This window comes from Oryza brachyantha, chromosome 1 (genome assembly GCF_000231095.2).
Source record: "Oryza brachyantha chromosome 1, ObraRS2, whole genome shotgun sequence".
Classification (NCBI taxonomy): domain Eukaryota; kingdom Viridiplantae; phylum Streptophyta; class Magnoliopsida; order Poales; family Poaceae; genus Oryza; species Oryza brachyantha.
In genome coordinates this window covers 4,302,252-4,315,009 of record NC_023163.2, presented here as the reverse complement: position 1 = coordinate 4,315,009, position 12,758 = coordinate 4,302,252, and the positions used below count along the sequence as shown (strand labels likewise).

The 12,758-nt window shown below is 42.7% G+C and overlaps 2 protein-coding genes across 4 annotated transcripts; one reads left to right on the top strand and one right to left on the bottom strand.

Moving 5' to 3' along the window:
• Nucleotides 1-77: 77 nt before the first annotated feature.
• LOC102705027 (sperm-associated antigen 16 protein) lies at nucleotides 78-4,046 on the bottom strand. 2 transcript variants are annotated; one of them, XM_006645553.3, is made up of 11 exons: nucleotides 3,881-4,046; nucleotides 2,960-3,056; nucleotides 2,799-2,860; nucleotides 2,656-2,712; nucleotides 2,435-2,491; nucleotides 1,956-2,012; nucleotides 1,797-1,839; nucleotides 1,573-1,650; nucleotides 980-1,304; nucleotides 756-903; nucleotides 78-588 (listed from the first exon to the last, which is right to left on the bottom strand). In XM_006645553.3, exons 1-11 carry the CDS (start codon nucleotides 4,022-4,024, stop codon nucleotides 499-501), a joined length of 1,158 nt encoding a protein of 385 aa, XP_006645616.2. In that variant the 5' UTR covers nucleotides 4,025-4,046; the 3' UTR covers nucleotides 78-498. The 2 variants fall into 2 exon arrangements, with proteins under 2 accessions (XP_006645616.2, XP_040379286.1); XM_040523352.1 differs by lacking the exon at nucleotides 2,656-2,712.
• A 3,350-nt stretch (nucleotides 4,047-7,396) lies between these two features.
• On the top strand, nucleotides 7,397-11,993 carry LOC102704757. 2 transcript variants are annotated; one of them, XM_006645552.3, is made up of 8 exons: nucleotides 7,397-7,619; nucleotides 8,368-8,423; nucleotides 8,514-8,638; nucleotides 8,756-8,915; nucleotides 9,152-9,564; nucleotides 9,708-10,184; nucleotides 10,759-10,840; nucleotides 11,510-11,993. In XM_006645552.3, the coding sequence occupies exons 1-8, from the start codon at nucleotides 7,542-7,544 to the stop codon at nucleotides 11,646-11,648; spliced, it is 1,530 nt and encodes a 509-aa protein (XP_006645615.1). In that variant the 5' UTR covers nucleotides 7,397-7,541; the 3' UTR covers nucleotides 11,649-11,993. The 2 variants fall into 2 exon arrangements, with proteins under 2 accessions (XP_006645615.1, XP_015688335.1); XM_015832849.2 differs by having other exon boundaries at nucleotides 7,495-7,619; nucleotides 8,759-8,915.
• Nucleotides 11,994-12,758: the final 765 nt, after the last annotated feature.

Genomic DNA, 12,758 nt, shown 5'->3' with positions numbered 1-12,758 from the left:
TTTAGTTCATAGCGGCGTACATATGTGCACCTTGTTAAGCTTGAATATCTACTCTGATTTGCTCATTACATGAAGAAGAATTGAAGATGGCATGCTACATCATTGTGGGAATGTTGTTGCAAGAACGAACAGCTAAAACAACACAAAACATAAATGGACATTTCGCCGTTAGTACGTAAAAACTGGTTGCTAGCACACAAACACGCACTCTTACAAATCATATGCTCATTTCATCGTACTACCCCCTCCAATCATTATAATATGACGTTTAGGACAGGAAAATGTAACTACATTCAAGTCAATCTGGTTGTCCTAAATGTCATATATTCAAAACTAGAGGTAGTAAAAATCTAGAATTCTCACTTCACACAACTAGCAGCGGTGGCCTAGCTTCATCACCAGACTAGTCAGGACCAAGCTGACACTGATGGTTGGGGAGACACTTTTGTGCTAAATGTCCCAAGAAATTGTTCATGAGATAATGCCGCACATTCCCCCCTAAGGTAGATTATAAACTTTGAGCACCTTGGATGTGTCGCACACAATCAGATTGTCTGAATCAGTCGGAGCAGTACACAACCAGTTCACCTGTCAAGATGTGGATCAAAGGTTAGCATTTTTACCAAGCCTAAGAATTCAATCACATCCGTTAACAGCAAAATTTAGTATCTATATCAAGTAATGAAGTAGTTCTATATATATATATAGCCAAAGTCTGAAGACAACATTTCACAAAATTAAGGTTGAGTGGCTACCTTTTTACTAACATTCATATTCAAAACCAATTCACCATTGCTATTTGTTTCAGAGGAGAACCCTTTGGACCAATCCCATAATTTAACCGACGAATCATTGCCACCGGAAACAAGGAACTTCCCCTTCTCACCAAATACCGAAAATGTACTGTTAAAGTATTAAGTGGTTAGTAAAATGGTAAGATTTGTCAGAAATTACAGAAAAACAGCATAGAGGAACTTACACACAAGAAACAGATGATGTATGGCCACCCACTGTGTAATCAAGATGGATCCTTTTCCCTTGACTTTGACTAGCACATCCATCTCCTATATCAGTTCTTTTCGAGCTTAAACTCAAATCTGCCATCCGAGGAAGCCCTTTTGATTTCGCAGGGGCAAGTTCATATTCTAGATTAACCACATCAACAGCACCATCTCCTCTTGCAACAGCGCACACTTTGTACAAACCTCCCAAGATGCCCTCTTCAGAAACTGCTATTGAGTGAACAAAAGGAGGGTTGAAACATTGGCCAGTACCTGAGCTTCCATTCTGCATTTCAGGTGATCCTGACATTCAAAGAGCCAAAAAAATAAAATAACATATATTAATCTGGAGAAAATTTCTGTGAATAAATGGAGTACACAGCTTTGTATTTAATCAACAAAACCAATATTTCCCATTTAATCTTAAAGCTACAGATGTAAACCCATTAAAGCAACCACATGAGATTCACTAGGAATTGTTAACTGCAACATTGTAAAAAGGTAAAAGGATACATGAAGTTGCTGTAATGCATGTATTGTAAGATTTTTCATTCATAGAAAAAGGAGGTACCATAATCAATAGAAAACAGTGTTCGCCCTTTGGAGAAATCCCACACAGCAAGCTTTGAATCAAGGCCTCCAGTAATGGCTGTTACATGAAATTGAACTATTTGTGAGGATAAAAAAAATTCAAATTAAAGAACACAATCCAAGGAGAACAGCTAGTATTTGTATCTTACAAGTTGACAAAAGAAAAAATATATCAAAAAAAATGAGGCGTGAAGTAGCACGAACCTGTCCAAGGTTTCCAAGGAATGAATTGTACACTGCTGCATATCTTATAAACATGACTAAGGAATAACTGATTTACATATTGCAGGGAATAAAAACACTAGGATCATAAAATGATGAAACATCAAAGTTAAATATCACAATAGCACTGCATAAGGATACACTTGTGTGAGCTTCCCTCAATCTTTTGTACATGCATTTTTGAATGGTATTGATAATCTGCAAAAGCAGAATTTCTCAAGAGTGAAAACACTGAACAAGTTCTGACTTGGTACCTTCTATTGCACAATTCACAATCAATTCCCAATTCAAAAACTATCATTTAATCTAAATGAAACTCAAGCATACAAAATCAGAAAATCCCAATCAGAAATCTTCTTCATAAAAAAAATTAATGAAGCAAGTAGTATGAAAATATCATCATAAATTCAGCTAGAATAACTGTACCATAAATATTTATAGTCAATGTTCATTTACTTAAATTTAATGATAAACTGCATTACATATTTGCCAACTCTTTCAACATTTTCAAGTGACCTCCTCTAAGTCTAAACAGCACTACCAATATTTTGATCACTTATATATTTTTAGATAATAGAATCATGCTTGTGTTCAACATTTTTGTCAACACAATATTTTACCTTAACATCCCCACTATCATCTGCAGCAGCAAGAAAACCTTTAGAGCTCACAGCAATCTGCATCGAATGTGAACTTTTAGATTCTCTTTTTATTTCAATCATGTTTGTGTAAACCTTTTAGGTAAAAATAAGAGAACATCCACAGAGTGACAGCATCATTTCAGGCTGAAATAGTGGTCTTTTCATAGAGAAGGGGATGGCAATATACTCCAGGGAACAACCTGATTGATTTCATCTCTATTGTAGTTATATTTCTCCAATGGCTCTGCTTGAGGTCCCTATTTTTTTTTAAAAAAAGTTGTAACCATAATACCAAAGAAGAACCAAGTTAAGCACATAACAAAAATAGGGATGCTGAACTTACCATTCGAACATCGAAAGACAAAATTTCATTTCCAGCAGAGGCATATACAAGATCTTCATTTCCTACCAAAAGAGAGGGCATTTTAGCGTGTGATATTGCCATGCCCCACATATTTTGGGACAAAACTCTGGAGTGGTTTGGACAACGGAGGGCATGCTTACCTGCTTTGAAACACACTGAAGAAATTGGTTGATTTGTTGCCTCCATGGTGAAAAGCACATTCTTCGTACGCAAATCAAACCAGCAAATACAACCATCCTGGTGTAATAAGCCATGAGAACACAAGAATTAGCATAAGCAACACACTTTACAGAAAAGGAGAAATCAAAAAGAAAGCATCAACTGGATGCAAGATGATACGGGAAATCGATGCACATTCACCAAGTTCTTAGCAATTAATGACGTTCTCGCATATGCCAACTACCATTTTGTGCTTTGTGCTAATCTTATATGAAATCTTTGATAAGCTCTACACGACATCTCTATGCTGGGAAAGTTAAGTTGGGATAATTGGTACTGAACTCAAGGGCCATCAGGAAGCAGCATTGCAGCAAGGACAAAGGTGAAATATGGAACTGGATTCTAAAAAAAATCTATGCAGGTTGCTACTTCCACAAGGGTACTGTATTCTAATGTGTACATAGTAGTGGGATGCATCAATCTCAGTTTGTCGGTCTGAGATACAATACCGCTACAAATCGGCCGCGAGACTATTGCCTACGAACTAGGCCAACCACCCCCGCTAACGCTCAAGGAGCCATAACCTCCACTGACGGAGTGAAGGACATCAGCCATGAATTCTGGCTCCATGGTTGCACATTGCGGCATCGCAGAGGGGGAAGCAGGCAAGCCTACAAAATTCTACCATTAGCTCAGCAGACAGCGCCCACGAGGTGTTCGACCAGTTTCCTCAGCGAAGCACCCCGCCATGCTGCAGCACCAAGGAGTGAGACCACGGACGGCCAGAGCCACCAGACAGCGTGTGTTTCTCCGACCAGGCAAGGTCTCGAGCGGGCACGCGAAGCCCCTGGACGGCGTCGCCTTCCCCCTGGAGAGACAGCACCACGAGCAGAACCGCGTACCTCGCCGGAGGAGGCCACGACGCCCGGGCGGGAGCATGACGCGACGCAGCAGGTGACGGCGCCCTTCCTGTGCCCCCTCAGCCTCCTGGGCTTCCTCCCCTCCGCCGCCGCCGCCGCCGCCGCCGATGACTCCGTCTCGGACATGGCTGCCGCCGAACCCCAGCGAAGGCCGAGACGGGGCCGCACGCGAGCCGCAGACCGTGCGATTAAAATCTGACGGCCTCACTGCTACCTCGAGCGCACCGACCGACGCGAGCCGGTGTATGGTTCGAGCCCGAGAACTCCGACCCGGAGAAACAGTTCGACTCCGACACGTAGGCCATCGCCCTATAAATATAGCTGTTGACCCCAGACCAACCGAAAGCACCACCAAACCGCGCGGATTTCCATCGGCGAGACAACAAACCAATCCTGATTTCAAGCGAAGCGATCCTCCGTCGCCACCGCGTCGTCCGAGATGGAGAACAAAGACGCCGCCGGGGACGCCACAGAGCAGCAGGAGGAGGAGAAGAGCGAGAGTCCGGTGGAGAATCCAACCGTCGGCGACGCCACAGAACAGCAGCAGCAGGAGGAGGAGGAGGAGGAGCAGAGCGGGAGTCCGATGGAGAATCCAACCGTCGGCGACGCCGCAGAACAGCAGCAGCCTCGGCGGGAGAAGTGGAAGGCGGCTTCGGCCGCGGAGAGTGCGGCGAGGTTGGACTTCCTCCGGGCGGCATTGGATGACGTGCTCCGGTATATAGAGATGACGGAGGAGGATGTGGTGGAGGAGTACCGGCGGGCGGGGAAGCTGCACAAGTACGATCCGGATAAGGAGTGGCAGAAGCGCTTTGCCCGTGTCGCTAGGGCTCACCCCCCGCCCCCTTCATTCCTGGCTCGTATACCCAAATATGAAGCAATACCTTGAATATCTGGACGAGGAGGATGAACAAGATTAGAAATTCATTGAGCCGTTTATGTATGGGCGCACAAAGATATTTTGTTTTTATTCTGTTTGAGCTTTGGACATTGCTTTACCTTTTCATTTATATCTGTAGTGGGTTCACATTACGATCATCAAATCATAGTGTTCTACTCGTAGTGTTCTACTCATGGGCGCGGGCGAGCGACGTGCAGCGGCTGGCGCAGGCGAGCGGTGGCCGGTGCGGGCGAGCGCGTGCAACGATGGCGCGAGCGAGCGGTGGCCGGCGCAGGCGAGCGGCGTGCACCTGCAGCACGCTGCACGCCGCTGCACACGCAGGGAGGGAGATGAGAGAGTAAAAAATAAAAAATATGAACATGTGGGACCCACCGGATGCCAAGTTTAGAGTACATATTTATGATATTATGGCTAAAGGACGAAAACTAAACTTGACTTCAAGTTAGAGACCTGTGGTGGACTTTTTTCATGGTTTTTTACATGCGGACCTGAAAGGCTAATTTGGTTGGGCTAAGATAGGACATGGCCTTACTCAATATCCGCATTACACCGCTCAAATGATGCTACTACGGGTACCGTTTATGCATACACGGTAACATGTACACTAGTCCATGTAAATCTGATGTATAGTGGGAGCTGGGTTTACAACACCGTGTGGGGAACCGTTACCGCCCTAGCGGTACTGCACGGTAACCACGGTTGAACATCGCAAAAAACACATTAGATTTGACCAAAATTTTAAATTATTTTCAATTTTTATTTGAATTTAGAGCGGTTACTATGATATTATCGAATTTGTGAATAAAACTTTGGATATATATTCTTAGAGATATAAAAGCTAAGACTGGAAAATAAGCTACGCTGAACCCTAAAATAAACTTCAAAATTAAGGTTAAGAATTGAAATTTTGTCAAAAACGAAAAGATTAGGATGCACTTCTGCAATAAGCTCCTTAATTTTTTTGTTGTGTTTTTTTTATCTCCTGAGCTGATTCGCACATTAAAACCACAGTTTGCTACTGATCAAGCTCCATATGACCCAACTCAATAAAATTATTAAGTACTCGCCCGACTTTGCTAACACTGATTGGGATTTTTTTTCTAAATAAAATTCATGTGGATTATCTGAAGCCAACTAAAGAAAAGTCTGTCCATGCTTCCACAGCCAATTTCACGGTCAAATCCACGACCATTTTCATAATTCACGTGGATAAACTGAAATCAAGTCAAATTCAAAGCTACTGACATGGCACCCGTGTACAGTATAAGCTTGTGTTGCGGGGCTGTACATGTTGGGCCAAAACGGCTTACCCTGAGGCCCACATGTATCTGGGCTGTAAATGAACGCAGCCTACATGCGGCCTATACATGTTGGGCCGGAAAGGCTTACCTGTGGGCCCATATATTTGGCCGAAGCGTGACGATTTTTTTTAATTTTATGTAATAAATAATTTAAAAAATATATTTTTGTTTCCAAAATCTATAAATCTAACCTCTTGACGTCCTCCTAAAGGGCAGAAAGGTGACGTGGCAAACGACATGAAGGGAGCCAAGGACATGCGATGATGGCGCGGGGCAATTTTGCAATTTGACCCCTTGCCACCCTTACAGAGGACGACAAGGGGTAAATTGCAAAAATTGCTGCTCGCTGGGTAGATAGAGATGGGGCCAACGGCGAAGCGGCGGCTGGACCGGGGAGTTGCAGGGGCGTCGGAGGACAGCGACACCGGCTGGAGAGAGAGTGCCCGTGTGTAATGTGCCTTTCATTTTATTCTCTCTTTTCTTTTCTCCTCGTCTCCTCTACTGCCGTCATCTCTCTCTGCTTTTCCTCCTTTTCTCTTTCTTTTCTCTCTTTTCTCTCATTGGTGTCCACAGGAGGAGGTGATGACGACGAGAGGAGCCGCGTGGCTTGACCGAGTGCAGCACCGGCAGGAGGCGGAGTCGGTGGCGCCGACCCGGAGCGTGGCTAGGATGGCAGGGGCATGCGGGGTGCCGGCAGCGCCGATAGAAGGGGATAGGCTCAACGGCGATGGTGACATCTGGGATGGGGAGCGGTAGAGGCACCGGAGGACAGCAACGCTTGCTGGAGAGGGAGCGTTCGGGCGGCTAGACTAAGGCGCGTGCCAGAGGATGCCGACCGATCCGACTGACATCTATGAACCACATGTCAGGGATTGTGGTGGTGGAATTTTTATAGTAGTGATAGAGATGTACCAAACCACGGTTTATTCGAAAGTTCTCGGGCGCGTGCGATAATTTTGCATTTTTGTACAAAACCCCTTGCCGTCCTCTGTGGAGCCAAACGGAAAAATTCGCTGAACCGCCGTCATTGCATTCGCTGCTGTGTTTTCTGTCCTCCAAGACTCCAAGAGACAACATGAGGTTAGATCTGTAATTTTTTAAAATAAAAAATCAATTTTGTGAATTATTTAATAAATAAAATAAAAAATCCAAAAAATTCGAAGCGTGACTGACTGATGGACGTGCTGCCATGCGCGGTTCACCATCCAGCGAGCCGCTCCAGCGTGGGGTCCCACTCTCAGTGAGACGAATGGTCCAGCGTGGGGGCTCTAGAAAGGAAGGGGAGGGAGGCGGGAAACCGCCGCTTGGTCATTTGGCCTCGAACCCGATTCCCGCGCCCAATCCCCCCCCCCCCCCCCCCCCCCCCCCCAATTTCGCCAAACCCTAGCGAGGCGCGAGGGGTCTAGAACCTTCTGGAAGCGAGAGCAGGAGCCCGCTGGCTCCCATGGCGGCCGCCGGGGACCTGGCGCTGCTCGACCTGATCCCCCAGATCCACGCCCTCTTCGCCGATCCGCTCCGAGTGGTAAGCGATGGCGGAAACGGACCCCCGTCCTGGTTATACGATTCGCTCGCCCGTCTTGCTTTGTGTGGCTCTAGTGCTCTACCGCGTTATGGGTTAAGGTGGCGCGAGACGATTGATTTTCTGATGCTTTGTTTTTGAGTTAGGGTTGGGTTTCGTGTTAGGGGTAATCCTCGTGATTGGCTGGTGTATCAGTGGCTTCGTTTTGGATATCAATGTTCGTTAGTACGTATGTCAGTAAAGTTTTAAAAAAGGAAACAATGAACAGATGCGGTAGTTTGTGGTGGCACCGGTGGATTTACCGATTTGACTTGTTTATTTTCTTTCGTGCTTCCGTTAAAGATTATGTGATGCCCATTTTATACATGGCGTAGAAATGTTCCAACTTTTTTCCCTTGACAAACTTAGATTTGCTCCAATCTTTTGTGGGATTATTTAATATGCTTCGGCACTTGCCTGTCAACAGTGTTGAACTGGCTAAATTTGTTCAGCTTGGAAAACATTATAAATATGTGGATGAGGGAGTATCCAATTAGGTTGGTCTATACCATGAGTTCATTCACATAATGATTAAACCGGTGTCATACTCCAGCTCAAGTGACGATAAGATGGACCTGTTTCCTGTCCTTTCTCTTCATAATTTTGTTACTTGTTTAGTGGTTGATTCACTTAACATTGTTTTAGTTGTTGGAATTGTTTTCCTGGCACTGGCAATCCATGTTTCGATACTAATTATGTGTGCTTTTGGCAGATTTCATACAAATGGCTCAGCAGGAACTTCTCTGTATCGTCCAATGATGCCAAGAGGCAAAGGCTCCCTTTATATGGATATTTCCCTCGGTCATTGGATAGTGAATCATCCTGACCACACCTAACTAAGTCACTGATTCTTTTCAGGTTGCTTCAGGAGTTTGTAAAAGAACATGGGGCTGATATTAAAGTGATTTACAGTGTGTCTGGATGGTTAAAGAACAACCCCACAAATTATTGTGTAAAACTCATTTCAGGACATAAACTTGAAGGTAATGTGTTGTCTTGGGTTTATTATGATACAATTTCCCAATTTTACAGTATGCCTTTTCTGATGAATGTCTAGTTAGCCTGAAAGTGGAGCACTTTTTTTTGTCTATATGACACAGAAGCAAGGCAAGAATTTAAAGATTCTTGTTCGGTTCAAGTGTACAGTATCCAAGCTTGTATTCCAAAAGATAGTGCTGTACTTTGGAATCCTGAATTTGTACAGGCAGAGGAGCTTTTTAACCAGCCATTTGATGAAGACAATTGTTTGAGAGATAACAGGTATTGTTCTTTTTAGTCACGTTACTTAGCCTCCAAAATCTAGAGAAGGCATAATCAGATGGGAGCAGTACAGAATGGACCAGAGTGGTGAGGGAGGATTGTAATATACTTGTATTAAATAGCAAAATATTAATGTGAGCTAGATGGTTCAAAATAGTTTTTCACAAACATCTCAATGTTTTTCACTTATGTCCGTCATAAAAAAAATCTGAACTATCTTCTCATTTTTTCTGCAGGTTCTGTGGTGTTTTGAATTCTTTTGTCAAGCGAACTGCTAATGGGAAGCTTGTGAGTTCATTGCCACCGAAACCTATAAACACTATTGCTACAGCTGCACAGTTAAAACCCAGTAGTATTCCAAAAGAACAATCTGCCAAGGGTCAACAGCAAGGTCTAGCTGGATCATCCAGTCCAAAGAAAGGAACAAATAATAAGGCTGAGAAGGATAATTCCTCGGTCTTGGATAAAGCTGCCAATCCTCCTGTTGTCAAAGAACCATCAATTGCTCTGCAGGGAAACAAAAACAAGGCTCAGAATGGGAAGGCGCTTCCCAGTAATGGTGGGTCACTTGCTACAATGTGGGGACGCACATCAGCAAAACTCAAGACTCCAGCTACCACTAATCCTACAGTTTTACCAAGTGTTGCCGGTATTGCGATACAAATGTTCATGTTTTTATTTTATTTGTTGCAATTTCTTGCATGTTAATTTCAAATGCATACCTAATCTTGTAAAATCTGATCTGGCATGTAAAGCATACTTCCGGGGTTCTTATCTTGTTGCTATTTTCAGTTACAGCTGATGCACAAATATGTGCAAAGGAAGAAGCAGATGCTGATAGCAGTGATGATGAACATGGTGTACACTACAAGCGGGGCTCTAGTGCAAATAACAGAAAGAGAAGAGCAGTCTTTGATCTTTCAGATGATGATGAAGATGACAATGTTGTAGCCATTGCATCTCCTGAGGCACCAGAGCAGTGCATTACAAATCCTGTTACTGAAGCTGGTCAAGAAAGTAAACCAAAACAAGAAAACTTGGAGAACAAACAAGAGGTTGAGACGGACCTGAAAGGTTGCATAGGAAGGACAGATTCTCCTGATTGTAAAACCAAAAGTAGCAACACCGTCAACCATTCTGGGATTACCTTAAAAGAAAAGAACAGTCCAACTAATGACAATAAGCAGGATCATGCTGCTGAGGCTGCTTCCAGGTCACCTAAAAGAAAAAAAGTTTTGAAGACACGGATTGATGAGCGAGGAAGAGAAGGTGACAGTATACTCTAAGCCCATAAAATATGCTGCACGTGTTTTAATATGCTAATATTGTTTAATTATGCTTACTGGCTACTGTAAAATTAATAAAAGGCATGATAATATCATAACAGTAACATAAATACATTGAAAATTTATTTTCCCCTTATGTGATCAACTGATTATGTTGTATTGACATGTTATGTCCTATAGCAAAGTAGTAAAGACATTATGCAGTTCTTTTGAAATGGTAAGAGTAGTACAGACAAGTGTATTCTAGTCTAATATAGACGAATGCAGTAGCTTTCAGTACATTACAGTGAACATTTAGTATGGCTATATTTATTTACGGTCAGTTCTCTAGTTTTAGTTCATGTAAGATAATCATGGAAATATTGCTTTTCCATATCATTATTTTGGATGCGTGCGTACAATGTCTAGAAAATATTAAGGTAGCACTGATATCAGTTACCAGCATATTATTGTGCCATGCATCTTAGTATTTTAGTAATCATTTTGGTCAATTCCCTTGTCTGCTTTGCATTCATATTATTTGGAAATGTTGATCCTTATTTTTTTTTCTGTTTCAGTAACTGAGGTTGTCTGGGAGGGTGAAGCTTCTGCAGGTGATAAGACTGAGAAGAACGTGAGCAATACTGGTGCCACAAACAGGTAATGTCTTCTGTCGTGTTTTGTGAAATTTGATTGCCCACTATAGTTTCACAACATTCAGTGGCCGCTTTTTTTATATATTCTCGTATCACTAGCATTCTGATTAATTTTCATGTTTAATCTCTATTGAATTAAAAATATCAAGTGCTGCTGATCATATTTGTTCCCATATGCCAACTACTGAATCACAGGGTTGTCTTCAGTTTAGTAGAATTGTTTGGTCCTGTACTAAAAAATAATCCATCTAGTATGAACCTGTAGGTATGTTACGGAGTTGGCTATAGAGTAGGAGAGAATGTAGTAGTTCTGAATTTCTTATCATCATCCCGCTGATTGGTACCTGAATCCTTTTACATCCTAAATCTTACCTGCAATAACAACACAGTTTGTTGCTGAACTATCGTTCAGCCTGCTTCACTGTTATGTTTGCACAGTTACTTGATTTATTTTCTTTAGTTCCTAGGTAGTAGCTGCTTTGGTGCATGCAAGTATGCCATCTTATCTGATATCAACATTTTTCTTTCTGATTTGATGTCTCTATCTTATTTATTTGATGAGATGACTAGGCAACTTCAGCTAGTGCGTCATTTTTAACTGAACACCCTCACAAAACCAACTGATCTGATCCGACCTACTGATAATTATTGTTCCCCTTCCATTTTCTGCCAGGACAACTCTCTCAAGTAAGCCACAGCCAGTAGCAAACACTGGAAAAGGCAATGCTTCAAGTAAAACAGCAGCTAACAAGAAACCTGCCAAGGCTGGCACCAAGCAAGGCAACATTATGTCATTCTTCAAGAAGGTATAAAGCCTTCTCGGATTTCTGACGGAGTTATTCAGTGTCTGTAAGACTGCGAGGAGCGTGCTATTACACTGGCTTCAGCTACCGCGCCATGCCCCCAGACAACTGAATTGGCTTCACCTGAATATCAAGTTGAACAAGGACTTCACCAACAAGGCATAGGCATGCAAACTGAGTATTTTATCGTAGTAGCCTGTAATATTGATTCAAGTAAAACAAACATCATGTTTCAGAACTCCAGAGACCTTGTACATATCCTGTATGTATGCCTCAACTGGTACAACATTTTCTCACGGCGTCATCAGGAAAAACTCCCCAAAACTACGCCATCTGGACCTTGGTTCGCGAAAACTGTTGGAAATATTACTGGATGATGATTATGAGTATGGCAACGGCATGGCAAGCAGCTGAAATGCTGAATTTTGTAGATGTGTGAAGCAGGCACGGGTACCTTCTGTCACTTCGCCCGTGTGGTCAGATTCAGGTATGGGCACAATGGCCCAGTACTCCTACGAAGTACTTGCTTGCCTTTCTGACAAACATGCACTGTGCAGCACCTGTCGCTACCCGTTCTTCCATCGGCACGTGTACATCCATCCATGACGTGCCAGGTCAACTTCTGCAGGTAAAAACACTGCTTTATTAACCGCTTTTTTTTTTCTGTTCTCACCAACAAGTAAAGCAGACGAGTAGTACAACGTAAGGCTTGTTTAGTTTCCAAAAAACTTTTCTAAAAATATCATATTACATTTTTGACATTTAAATAAAGCATTAAATATAAATGAACCAAAAATAGTTTATATAGTTATGGAAGAAATCTTAGACGAATCTTTTAAGCCTAATTAGCTTATGATTAGTCATAAGTGCTACAGTAACCAACGTGTGCTAATGACGGATTAATTAGGCTCAAAAGATTCGTCTCGCAATTTCTAGGCTAGCCGTGAAATTCGTTTTTTCATTTGTGTCCGAAAATCTCTTCCAACATCCGGTCAAACATTTGACGTGATACTTTTTTTTTTTAAATTTTCTCAATCTAGACACCACACCACGTAAGGAAAGCTCTACTACTACTATACCAGCAGCAGTATGATCTTCTTGCCTTCTCGTGTTACTACT

What these genes read in the sequence shown, in the direction of transcription:
- LOC102704757 (XM_006645552.3), top strand. Translation starts at nt 7,542, where the DNA reads ATGGCGGCCGCCGGGGACCTGGCGCTGCTCGACCTGATCCCCCAGATC. An exon ending in TCGTCCAATGATGCCAAGAG is followed by an intron (nt 8,424 to 8,513) that starts GCAAAGGCTCCC and finishes GATTCTTTTCAG; the next exon opens with GTTGCTTCAGGAGTTTGTAA. An exon ending in TGATGAGCGAGGAAGAGAAG is followed by an intron (nt 10,185 to 10,758) that starts GTGACAGTATAC and finishes TTTCTGTTTCAG; the next exon opens with TAACTGAGGTTGTCTGGGAG.
- LOC102705027 (XM_006645553.3), bottom strand. Translation starts at nt 4,024, where the DNA reads ATGTCCGAGACGGAGTCATCGGCGGCGGCGGCGGCGGCGGCGGAGGGG. An exon ending in TGTCTTTCGATGTTCGAATG is followed by an intron (nt 2,713 to 2,798) that starts GTAAGTTCAGCA and finishes AAAAAAAAATAG; the next exon opens with GGACCTCAAGCAGAGCCATT. An exon ending in ACATCATCTGTTTCTTGTGT is followed by an intron (nt 904 to 979) that starts GTAAGTTCCTCT and finishes ATACTTTAACAG; the next exon opens with TACATTTTCGGTATTTGGTG.